The 22703-nt window shown below is 41.4% G+C and overlaps 1 protein-coding gene and 1 long non-coding RNA gene across 37 annotated transcripts in view; both read left to right on the top strand.

Annotated features, from left to right (window-relative positions):
* ST3GAL3 (ST3 beta-galactoside alpha-2,3-sialyltransferase 3) overlaps window positions 1-22703 on the top strand; it is a 232697-nt gene that overhangs the window by 110390 nt on the left and 99604 nt on the right. For 32 of the 36 annotated variants that reach the window (XR_013403186.1, XR_013403184.1, XR_013403181.1 and 29 more), the window contains one exon: window positions 3830-3872. Coding sequence is in view for 32 of the 36 variants with exons in the window: in XM_077960538.1 (XP_077816664.1) it covers window positions 3830-3872 (43 nt within the window). In the remaining 4 variants the exon portion in view is untranslated. Of the gene's footprint in view, window positions 1-3829; window positions 3873-5843; window positions 5851-13641; window positions 13806-22703 lie in introns of all 36 variants that reach the window. The other 4 variants (XM_077960495.1, XM_077960486.1, XM_077960491.1 and 1 more) reach the window with 2 other exon arrangements.
* Window positions 19017-21216, top strand: LOC144334004 (uncharacterized). Its single transcript, XR_013403238.1, has 2 exons — window positions 19017-19077; window positions 19424-21216. It is a non-coding gene; the product is annotated as an uncharacterized LOC144334004 (long non-coding RNA).

Genomic DNA, 22703 nt, shown 5'->3' with positions numbered 1-22703 from the left:
TGTCTCCCATTGTTCCCTTAAAATGTTTTCATGTCTTTAATACATCTGAAGTAATAAGAATTCCGTAGTCGCAGTGAGTTGCCATTTCCAAACTTAGAGGGTCCCATCTTGTGTAACAGTCACAGCTTTCAATTCATAAAAGCTGCAGTTGCTCCCTTCCCTGCAATAGGGCTTAGTGCTGGCAGGTGCCTGGTGGGGAAAGGGCATGCCCTGCTTGTCTTTCCTCTTCCCTCCTCTCCCATATGCCTCTGACGTATCCAAGATTGCTGTGGGAGTGAGAGAGAATGAGCAGTAAAGACCTAGAGTGTTTGCACTCTCTGGACCTGACAAATAGTTAAAGCTGACTCTGATGGGGTGCTTTTGTGAGTATTCTGATGACCCCTTTCCGTCTTAGGGGCCTCTTCCCGTGGTTACCCCGGTGTGGGTAATGCCCATGTCTCCGCCTTGCTCCTCACTTCTGTAGCTCCTGGGAATCCTAGCATCTACCGGCTGCTTCTGTTGGCCGAGGGCCAGTCAACCCTCCAGGCAGATCTTCTGGAAAGGACCTGAAATGAGCCCACACCAACTCCTTCATGTATTAGTTTTTGCCACAGATTCTGGGAATGCAGGCCAGTCCCCATGCAGTGCTCTCCTGCAGCAGCCCACCCATTGCCCTTTGTGTCCTCTAGACTTGTTGGGTAGGAGGTGCCCCAGGCAACCCACTGTGTTCTCTAAACCTTAAGGCCATGTTAGGCGTCCTTCAGAGGCTGGAGTGAGAGACAAGTACCCCGCCTGCCCTGTTCATAACACAGCTCCCGACAAAGACATTTTTCAAATCCTGTCTCCCTTCATCTCTAGCAACTGATTGCTATTTATATTTGATGTAGGGAAGGCCTTTAGAATTACATGATATGTATTAAGAGATTTCTTTTGAAAATCTGCATCTTAGTCTAGCACTTCACTGTGGTGTCTGAAATGTATCACCTTATAGGCCTGGCTAAAATTTTATTTCGAGCATCCTGTTACCCTAATTTGATTTGGACTTGTGACTGTTGTGACCAAATAATCCTGATAATAGTCAACAGATATTTATTGAGCATCTGCTGTGGGCAGCCACAGCCCTCATGAGTTGTCAGTCCACATAATCTTTACATTTTTCTTGAATCCATTTGCCAATGTTTATAAACTTAGAAATTTTACCTTAAAAATCCAGATTCCTGCCTTGAAAAAAATCAGAAGATGTGGTAATGCGGGGCCTGAGTTGCTGCCTGGCATAGTTAGCAGGAACTAGTGGGAGCCACCCTTCAGCAGGGCACACACTCTCCAGATGGACTCAGTTCCCTCTGGGCTTTGACGCTAGAGCCACGGGTGAGCTGCCATTTATCATCAGTGGGCTCACAATTACCTTTCCTTAAATTATTCTGGTACTCCTGTCTCTTTTCTGAGGGCTGTGGGGGGTACAGTGATCCTTCACCGTGTTGCCCAGGCTAGGGTGCAGTGGCGTGATCACAGCTCACTGCAGCCTCGATCTCCCAGGCTCACGCCGTCCTCCTACCTCAGCCTCTGGAGTAGCTGGTACTACAGGTGTGCACCAGCATGCTCAGCTAATTTTAAAAAATTTGTTTGAATAGATGAGGGCTCACTATGCTACCCAGGCTTATCTCAAACTCCTGAACTCAAAACAACCCTCCCAGCTTGGTCTCCCAAAGTGCTGGGATTACAGGTGTGAGCCACTTTGTCCTGCCCTCATCTCTCTTAATGAAAGAGAGAAAACAATAGATAGACCAGGAGAGACATGAAGGGACAAACTTGCTTTAGAAATGCAGAGTTCTTAGAATTGTAATATGCAGTGTGTGTGTGCGTGTGTGTGTAAAACAAAACAAAACTAAGATGCCATTGGCAAATAATAAACCACAGATATAATTATTTTTACTATACAGAAAATATATGGGAGGAAAAACAGTGAATTGAAAAAAAAAAAGACATTCCAACAGGATTTGTTTTTTAATGCAACTAAAATAAGTAGTGTGAGCTGCTGTATAAGAGTATTACATTCTCCCACTTCCCTCATTTGTGTTATGCTCTTGCTTGGCCCCTGACATTTGAATTTGCAACAATGAGGGAAACATTCTCTGGCCTCTCTTGAAGGAATCCGCCTAAGTATGGATTCATTGTCTAAGGGAGTCTTAGCTCAGGTCTGAGGAGCAACAGCACGAGACTTCCCCCAGGGTTGTCACCACACAGGGAAAAAGTAACGGGTATTTGGCAAGTTGATAAGGCTTCCTTTTTATGGAATGATAAGATAGGATTATTGAGAGAGCACTTAACTTTGACACTAACTCTCTGCAAATTGTATTTTTAGTTTTATTTTATATTTAAGTCTTTTTTTGTTTTTCTTACCAATGTTTGTAAGTTCTTGATATGTTAAGGCAAGTCTTTCATCCATTTGCCTGCGTTAGAGCAAAACCAGAATTATTTTGAGGAAAGGCTTTCACTTGCTCAAGGCCATTCTCTTGGGAGGTAAACCTTGTGTTGAGTTGTGTGTCCTAGTTGGTAGCTTCAATTTTAAGAAGAGGATTTATTCTCTCTCCACAGCTCAGATGATTTTGAAAGCAATGAGTCTGGCCTTAATTGGCCTTGCAGAACGACTCCTGGGAGGTACTTGTCAGCGTGTGTGACTTCCCTCTTTTTGCTGTTCACTGCTTATTAAAGCCTGAGTTCCTCGAAAGCTTTGCTGCCTGGCCTTTTCCATCCAGTATTTTGGTATTCTGTTTTACCCTCAGACTGAGCCAGGCCAGCTAAGAACTGCATTCATAGGCCACCTTATTTTGGCTAGACACACACACACACACACACACACGCACACGCACACACACACATACTGCAACTATGGAGCAGAGCCATAAGAAATAATCCCATGACACTTCCTATCATTTTCCTTATACAAATGTTTTTGAGGACACAGGAAATTTTCCTCAAGTCTTAGTATCAAGAATAGCTGTGATTCTCCTGGTTTATTTTCTAGATACTGCTGAACCATGAAATCAGTGCTTTGCACTTAGTTTTAGCTATGGAAAATCTTGAGGACAGATCTGTAATCTTCCTCCAGCAAGCACACACGGCCCTAGGATATTCACTTTTACTATTTTCCTTACCCCACCTGCATTTTCCTAAGTTTATGTCCACTTTGGCCCCCAGGTTTATCCTTTATAAATCTTGTACTCCATACAATTTTATAGAACTGCTTCAACCTCATTTTAGAATGAGGCAAGATGTAAAGAACTTAAATAAATTAAAATACTGATTAATCACTTGTTAGAAACATCAATTTGTCTTTAAATTTTATTGTAAACTTGCTATTCTTTATGTAATCTGATGTATTGGTTCTTTATGATGACCATGAAGAGAATTGGCATGGATTTGGGGACCTGTTGACTGCCACATCCTCACCCCATGGCTAAGGTGACTGATTCAGCAAATGCTGTGTTTAGAGCTCAGAGGAAGCAGATATTGCATCTGAGCCTCTTAATTTTCCAGGTTCCAGTTTCATGGTTTACTAAATTTCAGTTCCAGTTACCACATTTATACAGGAAGGAAGGCAGTTGTATACCAACATAGGACTGGCTGCCCTAGAATGCATAGGAAATACCTGGCATTGAACTTGGTCCTTCACAAAACAGGTGTTCAGCTGGTGTTTTGTGGTTTATGTATTTAGTTGTATTCTTTGAAGCAGTTGAATTGTGTTCTTTTCCAAGGGTTGTCTGTCCCCATGGTCTAGGTCTGGGGGATGCAATATGCTAGTATCATCAGTGACTTGACTTAAATGACATTTTCTGCTTTTCTTTTTCAGAGTATGATCGGTTGGGCTTCCTCCTGAATCTGGACTCTAAACTGTGAGTAGAATGAGAAGATACATTGGCTCTGTGGCAGAGAGGTCTGTGAGAGCTGGGTCTCACTTTGAAGAGTCAGCTCTCATCACTCTTCTGGTGACTAGGGGACTCCCTGGGGCCTCTGTCCTCAGGCTGTCAGCAGAATCTTGGGGCATGTTATGGTCTGCAGTGGCCACAGAGGGTGGGATGATGGGTGCAAACATAAGGCCTTTGATTTGGCTGGCACAGGCAACTTATTATAGGAGGAGGCCACTGCCAGGAGTTGGAAGGATTAGGAGGCTCCTGGAAAGGCTTCTCCTACAGGGTAGAGGACAGTTGAGTCACAGCAGGAGGTAGGGACCTCTCAGAGATGCTCTGGCACCTGACATGCACAGCTTTCTGTGATCACTCCCTATCTTACTCTCCAGCTTCAACTCCTGCCACTCTTGCCACAGGTGAACCCTCCTTTTCCCTCTACCTTTGTGTATGCTTGTTAACCTGTGCCTGAAATTCTCTTTCCTTGCTAGCCCACTTGGAAAACTAAAAAAAACTACTTCCTCCCCACACAAAATTGTCTCTTCCTCTGTGCTTCCTTTGAATTTTCTACCTCTGTTACAATTATCACACTATACTGTAATTGCATAATAATTACTGATTTTTAAAGGGCACAGGCTCAGAGCTAGGCCTAGTAGATAACTTGGTTCAAATCCCAGATTGATGTTTATTCTCTTTGTGATTTGGGGCAAGCTACTTAACCACTCTGAGCCTCAGTTTCGTCTATAAGATGATGACAATAAACTTATTCCACAGGGTTTTTGTAAGAACTTAATTGAAATGATTAATTCATAGAGGACTATCAAATACTGAGTATCTAATCCTTCCAGGATCCTTCCCTACTGGTCTTCTTGGTCTCTCTAGCACCTAGACAGTATTGGCGTATGTTTGTCAGGTACCCATTAAACACTGAACACTTGGATGGATGGATGGATGGATGGATGGATGGATGGATGGATGGATGAAAGGATGGGTGGATGGATGGATGATGGTAGGATGACTGTGTACTTTCCTATTTGACAAGCATGCCTTGAGTTACAGCTCTCTCCCCTCCGTGTGTTCATGCCCCTGCAAGCCTGCTCACATAGCTGATGCTCAATAAATCCTTGCAGAGCCACCTTACTACCTACTGTGATTCCTTTCTATTGTTAGTCATCTTTGTGCACCTCTGTCCCCTGCCCTTTACCAGGCAGACATCATGAAGGATCAGAATTGTTTCTCTTTCCTTTTCCATGTTGCATAAGGGCCTTTTCCACAGTTGTGTCTGATGATGATGGCCACACCTGCATACAAGACATCAAATCAGGGGCTGGTTGGTTTTCCTACTGAATAGTCTGGCACTTGGCTCTGATGCCTCATACTGTGAGTTCAGGCATTGTAAATCTCCCAACTTTTACACATTATGGAGGCAACTATGAAGGAAAATGTGTGTGTTCTGTATACCAGGCTAGTAGAGAGATGTCAGCCGCATGTTAACATCTAGGGAATGGGGTATTTGATTGTGGTGGAAAGCCATAGGCTTCACTCTTAGAAAATTCTTAATTTAGTACTCTGGAAAAAAACAAATCAAGTATAAGCCATAAGCAAGTGAAATGCCACCAGAACGGAAGAGATAAGAGTAATTCCCAAGTTGAATCACACTGATGAACAAAAGGCATATTCTCTAGGACATACTACAATATTTAAACTGTCTTCAGCAGTGAAAGGAGGAGGATGAGGAGGACATTCCTACCCTGCTCTCCTGACAGTTGGGTCCTGCAGAGTAGGCTGTTGTGTAGCTTTCTGTTGCATATCAGGCCAGTTCTTTGAACTATGTGAGTTAACTTGGTCGTTAGCACAGTAAATTGGCTTGGCCTCATTTGATTTAACTCACAATCTAAGGTACAAGCTACTTTCCTGCCTCTAGCTGCAAAGCTTTTTCTAGTCCAGTGCTGTCTTCAGAAGTCCAGTGCTGTCTCTCCTGTCTCACAGATACCTGAGAAAGGTTTCCACCTACTTCCAGAGAGAAGTTTCCAAGTTAAGGATTCTGTTTTTGGTGGGGGCAGTTACCCAGCAAAGTTGAGATCACCCCTTACCAAGTCCCTCTCTAGTTGTGTTATATTCTATTTCTGAAGTATAGGAAAGGATCTGAACTTTAGTCGGAACTGGATTTGAATTCTGTCTCTGCTGCATAGTATTACATGACCTTAGATAATTATTATATTTTAGCTTTCTGAACCCGTTTTCCTTTATGAAAAATGTAGATAATAGCACTCACTTCCTATGGCTTTATGCAGAATAAAAGAAAGTGTTCTATAAAGTATGAATAAGTATGCCAATGTAAGGCTTTCTTTTTATTTATCTTGATTGGGATTCTTTTAGCTGCTATTGCTTCTTCCTCTTCTTCCTCCTCCTCTTCTTCTTCTTCCTCTTCTTCCTCCTCTTCTCCTTCCCCCTTGTCTCCTTCCCCCTCTTCTCCTCCCCCCTCTTCTCCTCCCCCACTTCTCCTCCCTTCTCTTCTCCCCACTCTTCTTCTCCCCCTCTTCTCCTCCCCCCTTCTCCTCCTCCTCCTCCTCCTCCTCCTCTTCCTCCTTCTCCTTCTCCTTCTTCTCCTTCTCCTTCTCCTTCTCCTTCTTCTCCTTCTTGTTCTTCATCTTCGTCGTCGTCTTCTTCCCTTTTTTGGTACAGACAGGCTCTTGCTATGTTGCCCAGGCTGGTCTTATACTCCTGGGCTCAAGTGATCCTCCTGCCTTAACTTCCTGAAGTGTTAGGATTACAGGTGTAAGCCACAGTATCTGGCCTCATTTAGATTCTTGGGTATAAGAATTTCATATGTTTTGGGAAAATTTCAGCCATTATCTCTTTAAATATTCCCTCTGCCCCACTCTCTCTCTACTCCTCTTCTGAAATTCTGGTTAAATTTTAGACCTTCTCATTATATTAACTTATCTTTTAATTACTTTTATATTAACTAGAATCCCAAAGGACCCAGCATAAGGATAAACTAGAACTATTAATAAACCTGCACCCCCAAAGCAGGCTGCAAGAACAATTACCAAAGCACTGAGTAGGTCACGGCACTGGAACAAAAATACTTGGTATTTGTTGCCAGAGTTCTCATCACTCAGGTGATCTAGAGAACCTCAGGCCATGAATTCAGTTTAAGGTATTCCAGACTGGCAGTGCCTCCAAGCACCTGGCAGAAATAAATACAGACTTTCCATAGAGGAAGACATGCATTCCTCATAAATAACTTTTCAAGGAAATGAACAGCTTACGGTAAAAAATAACTAAACACACAAGGAAACAAGCTTCAATAGAAGCTTGGTTTTATGAGAAACATGTAAAACAACTGGCAACAGAGGAGTATCCACAAAGATTTCTGAAATTGGAATTACCACACATTATTTATAAAGCAATTAAATATACTATATTTAAAGAAATAAGAGACAGTACTGAACTATATGCATAGAATAGGGAACTATGAAAAGCAAAATACCAGATTTGAAAAAACAATGAACTTCTAGAGTTAAAAAATACAATGACCAAAATTAAAAACTCAGTAAAAGGGGTTAGCAGCTGATTAGATACAACTGAAGACAGAGTGAACTGGAAGGTAAGACAGAAGAAATTATTTATAAAAGGGATTGGCAAACTCTTTTGGCAAACGGCCAAATGGGAAATATTTTAAAATTTGGGGTCTTATTTTTTCTGTCACAATTACTCAGCTTTGCTGTTTTAACTTGAAAGCATCCATAGATAGTACATAGATTAATGAGTATGGCTATATTTTCAATAAAACTTTACTTATGGACCCTGAAGTTTTCATTATATATGTATACTTTTGAGATAGAGTTTCATTCTTGTTGCCCAGGCTGGAGTGTGGTGGCGCAATCTCGGCTCACTGCAACCTCCACCTCCCCGGTTTAAGTGATTCTCCTGCCTCAGCCTCCGGAGTAGCTGGGATTACAGGCACACACCACCTTGCCTGGCTAATTTTGTATATTTAGTAGAGATGGGGTTTTTCCATGTTGGTCAGGCTTGTCTTGAGCTCCTGGCCTCAGGTGATCCGCCCGCCTTGGCCTCCCAAAGTGTTGGGATTACAGGCGTGAGCCACCATGCCTGGCAATTTTATATAACTTTTATGTGTCAAAAATATGCTTTTTGATTTTTTTCCCCATCTATTAAAAATGTAAAAGACATTCTTAACTTACAGGCCATATAAAAAACAGGTGAAAGGTTGGCTTTGGCCCACAAGTGTGGTTGGCTCACCCTTAATTGAGAATGCAGCACATCTCTATTTTGAGAATTGTCTCCTCACTCCAGATGTTTTCTATTCTTGGAACCCTATTGCATAGAAAAACTCCTTTTAAAAAAATGGATTCTGGGGTAAATGTGCAGGCTTGGTTACATGGGTTTATTGTGTGATGCTGAGGTTTGGAGTATGGATGGTCCCATTACTCAGGTAGTGAGCATAGTATTCAACAGGTAGTTTTTCAGCCCCCTCTCCCCTCTAGTAGTCCCCAGTGTCTGTTCTTATTTTTATGTCCGTGTGTATTCAGTATTTAGCTCCCATTTGTAAGTGAGAACATGTGATATTTCATTTTCTTTTCTGTGTTAATTTGTTTAGGATAATGACTTACAGCTGCATCTATCAACATCATTTTTCATAGAAGTAGAGAAAACCATTCTAAAATGTATGTGTAACCAAAAAGCCAGAATAGCCAAAGCAATCCTAAGCAAAAAGAACAGAGCTGGAGGTATCGCATTGCTAGACTTCAAACTCTACTATAAGGATATAGGAACTAAACTTGATATTGCTGCAGAAACAGACAAATAGACCAATGGAACAGAATAGAGAACCCAGAAATAAAGCCACACAGCTACAACCATCTGATCTTTAACGAAGTCTACAAAAATAAGCAATAGGGAATGGACTCCCTATTCGATAAATGGTGTTGGGATAACTGGCTAACTATATGCAGAAGAATGAAACTGAATCCCTACATTTCACCATATATAAAAATTAAGATGGATTAAAGATTTAAATGTAAGACCTCACACTATAAAAATCCTAGCAGAAAACCTAGGACATACCCTTCTCATCGTTGGCTTTGGCAAAGAATTTATGGCTAAGTCCCCGAAAGCAACTGCAACAAGAACAAAAATTGACAAGTGAGACCTAATCAAATTAAAGAGCTTCTGCACAGCAAAAGAAACTATCAAGAGAGTACACAGACAGCCTACAGAATAGGAGAAATACTCTTAAAATACCTTATATCTAGTGATATTCCAAAAGCCTGGAAATAGACATTTTAGATTTTTTTTTGTCTTCACTGTATTTGTTTAATTATGTCTTCCTGGAATAGAGTGGCTTATATTTTCTTTGAGAATTCCCTTCTGCTTGTATCTACATGACAAAATCACTTGTTAGTGCTGTGAACATTATTCAGAATACTGATGTGGAAAACCTGGTCTTTTTACTACAAGAACTGTTGTTCAAGAAGGCAGAACTTTTTGGTGGTTAAAAATGTGAGCTGTGGAGTCAGACATGGAGTTTTGAGGCCCAGTTCCACATCTTACTAGCTCTAATCTGGAGTGAGTTATTTAACTACTAAGTCTCAGTTAAAGCATTGACAATAGTAATACCAAGGATGAGAGTTAGCCCTTATCAGTGTCTGGTAAACTGGCAGGGATATAGCCGAAAAATGAGACCTGGACTTAAGCTTGCCTCCTGCTCCATACCCCAGATTTCATTTCTTCACTCTTTCATTTAGCAGATTTTTTTTTTTTTTTTTTTTTTGAGACAGAGTCTCGCTCTGCCGCCCAGGCTGGAGTGCAGTGGCGTCATCTTGGCTCACTGCAAGCTCCGCCTCCCGGGTTCACGCCATTCTCCTGCCTCAGCCTCCCGAGTAGCTGGGACTACAGGCGCCCGCCACCTCGCCTGGCTAGTTTTTTTGTATTTTTTAGTAGAGACGGGGTTTCACCGTGTCAGCCAGGATGGTCTCGATCTCCTGACCTCGTGATCCGCCCATCTCGGCCTCCCAAAGTGCTGGGATTACAGACTTGAGCCACCGCGCCCGGCCTAGCAGATATTTCTTGAGCACTGGCTATGTGTTTTCTAATGGAATAAATGGAAACTTCTAAGCCACAGGTGTAGCCTTATAAGCTTGATTGGAAAGCCTATCCTGTAAGCTGAAGTCTTAGTGAATGGGGAGGAAGCAATTGAGAACAGGAAGGGAAGGTAAAGGGTAGTATTGCTGGATAGCATGAGCAACAGACAAGTTTTTGGTTGTTTCTTTTTTTATAATAAGCATGACATATTGGTGGTTTGGAAGCATTAATGGACTCCAGAGAGGATAACCGTGGATCCCAGGGTCCATGGAGTATAGATGAAAGAGCAGCCTCCTTTGCAGAGGGCTGTAAAAATGGTGTTTTCCCAAGAGACCCAGGTTTCTATGAAAGCAAAAATGGAAGGAACATTCACTGAAGAGTTTGAGGATATAAAGGAACACAGTTTTATGCCACATAATTGAAAGTTAGAGTGTCGGCTGTGCCGGGGGAGAAGTAGGAAATTGGACCAAGAAGAAGCAGAGAGTAGTGACTTGAGGGAAAGAAAACTGAGGAGAATATGGTTTGGAGAGAAACAGGAATAACTAGAATGTGAGACTGGTGAGCTGGTGACATTACTAGCCTTGCGGTTGCCTGAGAATTGACCCCGTCTTCCCCAGGGGTTGGGCACTCAGGCTGCTACGTGCAGGCAGCCACAACCTGATTTAATGATACCTCTGAGGGGGCACATCTGCTCTCTGAAAGGAGTCTACTGTTGTCTGGCTCAAAGTTGAGGGCCCTGGGAAAAGGCTCAGGGGTAAAGGCTCTTGCCTCAACAACAAAGTGGATACTCTCTCATTCAATCAACAGATTTGTTGAGCAATTAATATGTATCAGGCAATATTCTGTGCTCTGGGGATATACCAGTGAACAAGACAATCAATAAACAAAAATGTTATAAATAAAGTTTTTAGGATTTTGGAAGGTGATAAGTGCTGTGAAAGAAAATAGAGCAAGACAAGGGAATGCTGTTGAAGAGATTGCAGGTTTCAATGGGACAGTCAAAGTAAAACTCATTGAGAAGGTGGCATTTGAGCAAAGAGTCAAAGGAAGATAGGCAGAGCATTCCAGAAAGAACCCTAAGGAAATCTCAGTCTCCATTATAAGGAATATAACACAATGAGCCAGGAATGTGCCCGTTAGTCCAGGACAGAGATGAGCCACCTGGATTTCTTGAAGGAGCCAGATCCTGGTGTCCAGGTGTGAGTTTCCTGAGCCGATGTGGGCCTTCTGGGAGCAGATTTAATTAAATGGAAGTTTCATCTGTTTCTGCTGGGTGTGGGCAAGTGCTCTGTGCTCTGGGAAAGCTCTGTCTGCTGCCACAGTGTGGTGTTTTACAGTTGTCATGTGGGCAAGAGCATGGGGACTTTAATGCTCAGTCTAATTTCATAAGGAATTCCATGTGAAGACACAAAAATATGAAAATGAAAGCAAACAATGCTTAATCCCCAGAGCCTTGTGAAAACCAGGTCATTTGTAATAGTGGATAAACATGGAGCAGTCTAAATATAGCCTGAGGTGAGTTTAACACTTCTAAAACAGCCTGTCAAGTTCCCTAGGGCTTCAAGGGGAAAGCATTTATTGAGCACCTACTATATGCCCAGTGGTGCACTAGGTACTTTCTATGTTACCTTTTCCCGCAACATTTGCTTAATCTCATCCAGTATCATGGCTTTAAATGTAATCTATATGCTGATGACGCCTACATTTATATCAAGCCCAGTTCTCTTTCCCCACACTCCAGACTCATTTACCCAATTGCCTCCTTCATTCGGATGTGTATTAGGCATCTCACACTTAACATGTCCAGAACCAAACTCTAGTCTTTTCTACCCCAGGAAATGGCAGCTAACTACATCCTTCCATTGCTCACATCAAATGCTGTAGCATCATTTCTTTGACACTCAAATCTGATAATCAGTAAACCTTATTAGCTTTACCTTCAATACCCTCAGATCCAACCACTTCTCACTACCTCTATATCATCACTCTGTCCAAACCACCACCTCCCACTGAACTTTTGCACTCCTAACTAGTCTTCCAGATTTTATGCTTGCTTCTCTGTGGTCTGTTTCCACACTGAAGCCAAAGTGATCCTATTAAAATACAAGATAGGTCTTATTACTCCTGTGATCAGAACTCCCCAATGGCTCCCCATTACTTGTAGAATGACAGCCAGAACCTTTACAGTGCTCACCAAGGCCCTACATGGTCTACACCTTGGTTTCTTGTTGGTCTCCTGATTTATTGTTTTATCCTGGGCTCCTTGCTGTGATTTGGATACTCCAGGCCTGTTCCCGCCTCAAGACTCTTGGCATTTGATCATTCCCTTGTCTGGAACACTCTTCCCCAGATACCTGCAGAGATTGTGCACTCCCTTACCTTTTTAGAACGTAGTTCAAATGTTACCTTCTTAATAAAGTCTCCCTTACCCATCCCATTTAAAATCATAGCCCCATCCCCTATTGGCATTCCCTGTTCCCCTTTACTATGTCATTTTCTCCAGGGTGTCTATCACTCTCAGATGCCGCATATGTTTTTACTTGTTTATTGTCTGTCTGCATCTACTAGAGTAGATGAAAAATAGAAATAGAAAAAAATAGTTTATCTATTTTGTTCCCTACATTTTCTAGCAGCAAAACCAGTGTCTACTGTATTACTTGTTGATCAATTAATAAATATTTGTTGCGTGGATAAATGGTGGACAACTCTATGAAGTAGATGGTATTTAAATGCATTTTAACAAATGTGAAAATGACTATAGAACGAATAAGTAATTTACTTGTGTTCACAGAACTAAATGTGATCAAGCCAGTATTTGAACCCTTCTCTGCCTGCCTCCAAACTTTTTTACTTTTCTCACTATTCAACATAGCTTTCTGTTTTTCCAAATTCACAGTCAGTTTGATCCTACGTTTTAACTATATACCAGAAGCTTTGTAAGGGCAGGAAGTAGGAATGTTCTGCTCACAGATATATTCACAATGCCTAGTATAGTGTTTATGTGCATAGTAAATATCAATAAATATTTGTTCAGTCAATCAAGGACAGAAGGAAGAGGGTATGAGTAAGAGAGAATAGAGCCACCTTTAATAGCAAAATCCAGATCTTTCAAGTATTGTTATTAGAAGATTTTTAGGGAGGGGGGTCCAGTGGTGAGGACTATCAGGTGGCCCCTTCCTTTATCTAACCCTGACTTTCCCCATCTCCTGGAGAGACTGTCACTTGAAGAACTTCTGCCACCATCATGCTGACTTCAGAGGGCCAGCTTCTCTTTAATGCCTTAAAAAAAAAAAAAAAAGAGGAAAGGGGGGTGTGTATGGTAGGGGGACACTTTCTTTTGGCTCCTCTAAGCAAAGCTAAAAATATTTCACTAAAGATTAAAAGAGGACAACAGAGAAATTCACCTTGAGAGGACAAGAAATCCAAAGGAGTAGTCTGGTTTCCAAAATGATTCTGTCTCTTCTATAGCTAGCACAAGCCAGGGCCATACTTACTTCACAACAGGAGAGCACGGCATTGCAGGATTTGGCTAGCTTCCTTGCTTCATGACATCTAGCCTTTTTCACAGCCCACTGTTCAAAGACTTTCTCCTAGACATCTTGAGCTATGTGATCAAGACCGAAAGAGCCAAATTCCCACTTTGCAGCTTACCAAGGACTCTCTCTGCACAGTGGTTTTTGACCTTAACTGCATATTGGAATCACCTAGAGAGCCTAAAAAATTACTGATGCCTGCATCCCATCCTCTAGAGATTTTGAAGTCATTGAGCGAGGACACAGCCTTTGCATTAGGATTTTTAAAGCTGCCCAGGTGAGTCTAATATGCAGCCAAATTGAGAACCACTGCTTTAATAAAAGATTCTGTTTCCTGTCTGAGGAAGTCTCCACTTCCCTAGGTAATTGATACCAAGAATAAATCTGTCTGTACAAAGGAGTATGTCTATGTGTGATGATTCATAACTAAGACCTCGCTACCCAGAGATTCTTATTTAGTTGATCAGGAATTGGGGCTCAGGTACCTTTATGTTTGAACATTCTCTCAGATGATTCTAATGTGCCAGCGTCAAGAACCATGAAGTGACCTCAGGCTTGTCACTATAATCATATCTGAATATAATATAACAACTACTGCAGAATATCATAATAGTTATGTTAGGGTAGTGCAGTTGCAGCTACTTTCTTTTCTTTTGATTCAAAATATTGTTATTACACCCTTACAGAAAAAAAATGTTTGGATGTTTCTGTAATTTTTTCAAACTTTCATTATGGGCTATAGATCTCTAGACACTATTTTCAGAAATCCATTTTATATTAGTTTTTGGTTACCAATTTTTTCTCTAGTTTTTCTTAATGGTCTTTTGAAATCTCAGCCAATTGAAGAACTTCCTATACATTATATTGACTAATTTATCTTGTCCTTATCTATAATTGAAATAAATATATGTGTAAAGATGTAATATTTGTCTTTTCTATGCTGCCAAACTCCAGGAGACCTGAGGGTGGAACTTGAGAAGTCTGGAGGAATGGGCAGAGACCAAATTACGTGGGGCTTTAGAGATAGCAAGGAGAAATTTGGGCTTCATCTCAAGGGCAAAAGATGCCTTGAAGAGTTTTAAGCAGATGAGTAGTGACATAATCAGTTTTGACCCTTAGGAAGATGTCTTTGGCCGCAAGAAGGTAATTTGATTAGAGAGGGACAAGAATGGAAAGGGAGCGGGTACTTAGGAGGCTGTAGTAGAAGTACAGAGTAGAAATCAACAGAGAAAATCAACAAAACAAAAGCTAGTTCTTTGCAAATATCTATAAAATTGATAAACCTCTAGCCAAAAAGAGAGAAAGAGAAGATATAAATTACTAATATGAGAAGTGAACATAGGATCATCACTACTAATCCATAGATATTTAAAAAATAATGGGCTGGGTGAGGTGGTTCACCCTATAGTCCCAGCGCTTTGGAAGGCTGAGGCAGGAGGATCGCTTGAGCCCAGGAACTTAAGACCAGCTTGGGCAACGTAGGGAGACCTCATCTCTTCAAAAAAACAAAATCAGCCGGTTGTGCCTGTAATCCCAGCTACTTAGTAGGTTGAGATGGGAGTATCACTTGAGCCTGAGAGGTCAAGGCTGCAGTGAGCTGTGATCACACCACTGCGCTCCAGCCTGGGCGACAGAGTGAGACCCTGTCTCAAAACAAAAGAAAAAGGATAATAAAAGAACATTGTGAACAACTCTGTACTCACAAATCTGGTAACTTAGATGAAATGGACTGATTCCTTAAAAGACGGAAACCACCAAAACTGACGCAGGGAGAAATAGACAATCTGAATAAATCTATACCTACTAAAGAAATTAAATCACTAATTAATAACTTTCCAAAACAGAAACAACAGTCTCAGATGGTTTTACTGGTGGATTCTATCAAAATTTAAGGGAAAAAATGATACCAAATGGTACCAGTTCTCTACAATGTCTTCCAGAAAATCAAAGCAGTAAGAACGCTTTCTAACTCATTCTATGCGTCCAACATTACCCTAGACATTACCCTATTACCCAAATAAAGATATTGTGAGAAAGGAAAACTACAGACCAATATCTCTGATGAATATGCTCCAGAAATCCTCAACAAAATTATTAGCAAATTGAATTCAGCAATGTATAAAAAGAATTACATGTTGCAGCCAAGTGGGATTTATTCCAGGTATGCAAGGCTGGTTCAGCTTTCAAAAATTAATTAATGCATATTCTGTGACATCAACAGGCTAAAGAAGAAAAATCGTATATCCATAGATGTAAAAAAACCATTTGATACAATCCAATACCTATTCATGATTTTTTTAAAAGTTATCAGGCCGGGCGCGGTGGCTCACGCCTGTAATCCCTGCACTTTGGGAGGCCGAGGCGGGCGGATCACGAGGTCAGGAGATCCAGACCATCCTGGCTAACACGGTGAAACCCCGTCTCTACTAAAATACAAAAAAAAATTAGCCGGGCGCGGTGGCAGGCGCCTGTAGTCCCAGCTACTCGGGAGGCTGAGGCAGAAGAATGGCGCGAACCCGGGAGGCGGAACTTGCAGTGAGCCGAGATGGTGCCACTGCACTCCAGCCTGGGCGACAGAGTGAAGACTCTGCCTCAAAAAAAAAAAAAAAAAAGTTATCAGCAGACTATGAGTAGCGGGGAACTTCTTCAATTTGATCAAAAAACCTATAGCTAACATCTTGCTTAATGATGAGAAACTGGATTCTTTTCCCCTAAGATTGAGAAAAAACCAAGGATGTTCCCCCGCACCACTCCTGTTCAACATTATACTAAAGTCTTCACTAACACAGTAAGACAAGAAAAGGAAATAAAAGGCATACAGATTGGGAAGGAAGAAATAAAACTGACACTGTTCACAGATGACATGATTGTCTATGTAGAAAATCCCAAAGATTGGCAAAAACATTCTGGAACTAATAAGCAATTAAGGCAAGTTTTCAGGCTGTGAGGTTAACATACAAAAGGCATTTGCTTTTCTATATACCAGCAAGAAGCAGTTGGAATTTAAAATTTAAAACACGGTGTTGTTTACATTAGTGCCAAAAAAAGGAAATACTTAGGGATAAATCTGATGAAATATGTGTGAATGTGTTTGTGCACAGATTCATATATGAATGAAGAAAACTACAAAACTCTAATGAAAGACATCACGTAAATCTAGATAAATGGATATTCCACATTTTGATAGAAGGACTCAGTATTGGGTTTTGGGGTTTTTTGGAAACAGGGTTGCCCAGACTGGAGTGTAGCGGTGCAACCACGGCTCACTGCTGCCTTGACCTCCCAGGCTCAAGTGGTCCTCCTACCTCAGCCTCTCAAGTAGCTGGGACTACAGGCATGCGCTACCACACCCAGCTAATTTATTTATTATTTATTTATTTTTATTTTGTAGAGTGAGGGTCTTGCTATGTTGTTGGGGCTGGTGTCAAACTCCTGGGATCAAGCAGTCCTCCTGCTTTGGCCTCCCAAAGTGCTAGGATTACAGGTGTGAGCCACTGTGCCCAGCCTCAATATTATTAAGATGTCAATTCTCTACTTGATCTATACATTTGATGTAATCGGAATCAAAATTGCAGGAAGTAATTTTATGAATATCAACAAACTTATGTTAAAGTTTATGTGGAAAGGCAGAAGACCCAGAATCTACTGACGATGAAGAAGAAAGTTGGAGGATTGACGGTACCTGACTCCAGACCTACAATAAAGCTATCAAGATACAATCAAGATAGCATGGTATTGGCAAAAGAATGGACAAATAGATCAATAGAATAGGATAGAGATCGCATAAATTTACCCACACAAATATAGTCTGTTGATCTCAGACAAAGGAGCAAAGGCAATTCAATGGAAAAAAGGATAATTTTTTAAACAAATGATACTGGAATAATTAGATATCTGTATGTACAAATTAATCATTCACCTTGTACCTTTCACAAAAATTAACTCAAAATGGAACCTAAATAGACTAAATGTAAAACCTGAAACTATAATAAACTTCTGGAAGGTAACATAGAAAATTTATGTGACTTTGGGTTTGGTAATGAGTTTTTAGATACAAAACCAAAAGCACAATTCAGGAAAGAAAAATCAATAAGTTGATTTTATTAAACTCTAAAACTTGTACTCTGTGAAGTTCACCGTTAAGTGAATGAAAAAACAAGCCACAAACTGGGGAAAAAATTGCAAATGCATACCTGATTAAGGACTTGTATTCAGAATATACAGAGAACTCTTAAAACTCAACATTAAGAAAACAACCAACCCAATTAAAAAAATGGGCAAAAGAACCAAAAAGACACCCTTTCCAGATGGTCAAAAAAGATACGCAGATGGAAAATAAGCATATGAAAAGATGCTTGCGTTATATGTCATTAAGGAAATGCAAATTAAAACAACAGTGAAATACTATCACACCTATTAGAATGACTCAAAACAAAACAAAACAAAAACCTGACAGTCTCAAATGCTGACAAGGATGTAGAGCAGTAGGAACTCTCATTAACTGCTGGTGGAAATGCATAATGGTTTGGCCACTTTGGAGCACAGTTTGACAGCAGCTTACGAAGTGAAGCATAATATGACCATATGTTCTAGCAGTCACCCTCCTAAGTGTTTACCCAGTGGAACTGAAAACTTACATCTACACAAAAACTATACATGAATATTTATAGCAGCTTTATTCATAATTGCCAATAACTGGAAGCATCAAGATGTCCTCAAACTGTGGCACATCTAGACAATGGACTACTATTCAGCACTAAAAAGAAATGTCTGTTTAAAAAACAAACAAACAAACAAAAACACCACTAAGGGCTTTTAAATCAGGAAATATAAAAAGTATATTTTATAAAACAGCTATAACCAACATCCAAGGGCTTTGAAATCAGAACAGTCTATATTCAAATCTTCCTTCTACCACTTCCTAGATGAATTTTTTTATTTCTTTGTTCATAAAATGGGAAGAATAATTCCTATCGTATAGGACTGTTTAAGGATTAACAGTAATGTAAATAAAAGTAAATTAAAACAAAAACAAAACCCCTGATACTGCTGAATAATTGTTGGTTACATTCCTCCACTCTATTATTTTGCTTCCCAAATATAACTTACGAATATTCTTCCTGCCTGTATCCATTGTTACCCCTTCAACCAGGTCTCCTCATTTCTCTCTTGGACTAGTGCATGTCATTCATCTGCATAAAAATCCTTCAGTGGCTCCCCATTGCCTCCATCAGCAAGTCAAGACTCCTCGTCCTAGCAGCAAGACCATGCTGTGGTCTCACAGGCTTTGTTCTGTCAATACTAATGTATTTGCAGTTTCTGATGTGTGCCAGGCTCTCTTTCTGCTTTGGACCCTTGCACATGTTGTATCCTTGGCTGAGAATGCCCTTCTACTTTCTCTCTTTTCTTGACAGTACCTCCTCAAGATACCCGCCCTAATTCCCAAGACCACTTTAATTGTCTGTCTCCTCCATATGGTTTTTTTTTGTTTTTTTTTTTTTTTATTTTTTTGAGACGGAGTCTCGCGCTGTCACCCAGGCTGGAGTGCAGTGGCCGGATCTCGGCTCACTGCAAGCTCCGCCTCCCGGGTTTACGCCATTCTCCTGCCTCAGCCTCCCGAGTAGCTGGGACTACAGGCGCCCGCCACCTCGCCCGGCTAGTTTTTTGTATTTTTTAGTAGAGACGGGGTTTCACCGTGTTAACCAGGATGGTCTCGATCTCCCGACCTCGTGATCCGCCCGTCTCGGCCTCCCAAAGTGCTGGGATTACAGGCTTGAGCCACCGCGCCCGGCCTCCTCCATATGTTTTATATAACAGTGGTTGTACTTATACCCAAAGGTAATTTTTTTTTTTTTTGAGATGGAGTCTCGCTCTGTCGCCCAGGCTGGAGTGCAGTGGCGCGACCTCAGCTCACTGCAAGCTCCGCCTCCCAGGTTCACATCATTCTCCTGCCTCAGCCTCCCAAGTAGCTAGGACTACAGGTGCCTACCACCACGCCCAGCTAATTTTTTTTTCCATCAGCCCTATAAAATGTACATTACTATAGCTATTTTAAGAGTTAGGGAAACCAGTTGTGTCTTACCTGAGGTTGCATACCTAGTAAGTGACTTAAACTCCAATTTTCTTACCTTAAACTGATTATGCTTTACATCAAAGAAAGTTGGAGCTTTGGTAAGAACAGGATAGAATTTTGGAGTCAGTTTTCTCTTGTCAAAAATGAAAATAATACTTACCTTAGAGTAGGACTGCTCCAAAGGTGGACAGGGCCCTGGCCAAATATGTTTTGCAAGGCCTCTGCCTGCATGAACCAGTTGATAGGTCCATGTATGGTATAATGACTTACTAAGGATTTAGAACAATGGGTAGAGAAGAGATGCTTATGTATTTGTTTGTTATCCAACCAGTGCATATGAAAATTCTTTTGGGTACCCAGACACCACCACCTTTTTCTACTCAGGTTCAGGAACCATCTCTTTGTGTTTTCTATTGTCAAATATATCATTGCTGGAAAGTTTCATATCTCCTGCCACAAAAAACAAGTATCTGTATTATTAGTACTCAATGCCATGGCTTTTTGGAAACTGTTTTGTGGAAACGGTGATCTTCTCCCTTCAGTTCTCCAGTATAGTTCAGCTCATGCTGGATACATCATTTCATGAGGCTGCACTATCCTTCCTGAGACCCGGGAGTACTGTCTTCCAGTGACTCTCTCAAAGATGGGACTGCTTTGTTGGTGATGACCACACATACCAGTGCAGGGAAAATGTGAATGGTAATGTTTTCTGGTCATGTTAAATGTAACGTTTGACATTTTATAGTGTAAACAGAACAGTGCATCTTCCAACCATGGCTTCTCCTGGACTCCTTCAGCCCCACATGCCTGGGTCTATGGGAGGTACTACTTTTTAGAGGATTATTGTAAAGCTAAATTAGATCATTAGATCCCCTGTCTGGTACCTGGTTTGTGCTCAGTGAATGTTACTTCCCTTGTGTTTTTCACTACCACCCAGAAAGAGGATGTGTTTTTATTTTTAAGGAAATGAAGTGTGGAAGCAAAATTGAATTGGAGAGTCACGGCAGATCTCTGGTGGAGTGCTTCCGTGAGAATTGTCTGTTGAAGCACTTGGAGAACTTAGTGGGGAGCATCCCTCCAGCTAAGATGAAGTAAATTACAAGGCCCTGAAGACAAATGTAACCTGGAGTAACGTCAGCTTGAGAATCACTGATCAAATAGAAATGTGGCCTGGTTTGATGAAAAGGTATTGCAGTGCCTAGCAGCAAGAGCAGAAAGGCAGGGCCTCCGGAGCTGAGAAATACCACAAGTTTCAGATGACTCAGATCAAGCAGTCCCTTTTTTCTTAAAGTGATAGAAGACATTTGACAGTGCTTCAGCATTTATCATAGATGGCTGTACATGGGGCAAAAGCTGTAGAGAAACCCGAGTCTACATTGGAGGTCACAAAGAGCAAAGAGTCAGTGATGTCTAGGGTAGAATGGATTGGCACAGCCCATATGTGGGTAGATGAAGGAAACTGGTGACAATGCAAGAAGACCCAGCAGACCTGGAGTAACGGGTCAGACAGGCAGCAATCAGAGGAGATAGAAGTTGTCCTTAAGGAGAAGCATTTCCATTTTGGGGCTTGAGAGGATCTATGGCAGTAAAGGCTATTTCAAAAAAAAAAAAAAAATTAAAGTGAAAATATTTAATGACAGAATAGGATTACTCAAGCTAGGCACAGCTGCTTCTGCCATTTCCCTCATCATATCATTATCCCAGAAACAACTCTCAAGTACTTGGAGAAAGGCATCCTCATGAGGAAGGTAGAAGATGGAATTGAAGAATTCCCTCCACTGTGGATGGAGCGAGCTCTGTGCGGAGAGGCTCATCTGCACACTCATGCATGTCCCCCTAGCATGGTCACACTGGCTTTGATTAAGCTGCTGGGTTGTTAGGCAGTGTGCTAAGTACTGCATACCTGGTCTTCTTTTCTCATAACAAGTGCTTTAAACTAAATTAGCACATGAATTGAGGGAGCGGGCATGGTAGGGGCTGATCTGAGTCCAGTCCTCTCTGCAGTGATTCTAGAAACTAGACTGTTGGTTACATGACGTCCATCACTGATCTGTAGAGTCCTCAGGAATAACCATCAATGACCCTTTCCCAGTTTCTCTGGCCATCACCCTACTTCCCCCTTACACTTCCTGTTGATTAACCTTCCAAGGCAAGGTAACCAACTGATTTCAGTCCAGCATTTTATTGGGTACTTGTATACTCTGTGCCATACATGCTATGCTAAATGATGATATTCTATGAAAGATATTTAAATAGACAATTACTCTTCAGTGTAATGAAGTGTAATGCTAGGCCTTAACTATGTCCTAGTCATCATTGTATCCTTAATCCCAGGCCAGTTAGTTAGCATGTACTGAACACCAACAAGGGGCCAGGCACCATACTCAGTGCCAGCCCTTCTTTCTCAGCGTAACTGTTACAAAAAATTTTATAAAATAAGTACTAGTGTAATCCCAGTTTTAAAGTTGTGGAAATTAAGGGCACAAAACAATTTAAAAGACATGCCCCAAATCACACAGCTATTAAGAGAGCCAGGATAAAAATCCGAGCAGAGTGTCTTCATTGTCTCTAAATATTTGTTGCAGGAGAAATGAGAGGCAGAAAGGGGAAGGCAGTAGGAGAGTAGGGGAATAAGTGAGCAAGCGAAGATGAAGGTCTGCCCCAGGTAGCTCAGGTCCACAGGGGGATGAGTTTATTCTACCTGGGAAGGGAAGCATCATGGAAAGTTCGCAAGGGAAGTGGTGCTTAGAGAATAGGCGTCTCTGGCCAAGGCAGGCTAAGGGAGTAGAGCTAAGGCCAGCCCTTCCATTTTTGTGCTAGATCCTTTCCCCCTCTGCCTTCTCAAAGACATTCTCCCCCAACCTGGCCAACATGGTGAAACCTTGTCTACAAAAAATACAAAAATTAGCCGGGCATTGTGGCGGGCGCCTGTAACCCCAGCTACTCAGGAGGCTGAGCCAGGAGAATCCCTTGAACCTGGGAGGTGGAGGTTGCAGTGAGCCGAGATTGCGCCACCGCACTCCAGCCTGGGCGACAGAGTGAGACTCCATCTCAGAAAACAAACAGACAACAAAAAGAAACATTCTCCCTACAACTGTCCTA

Source organism: Macaca mulatta, chromosome 1, assembly GCF_049350105.2.
Source record: "Macaca mulatta isolate MMU2019108-1 chromosome 1, T2T-MMU8v2.0, whole genome shotgun sequence".
Taxonomy (NCBI): Eukaryota; Metazoa; Chordata; class Mammalia; order Primates; family Cercopithecidae; genus Macaca; species Macaca mulatta.
This window is presented reverse-complemented; position numbering and strand designations above follow the sequence as displayed.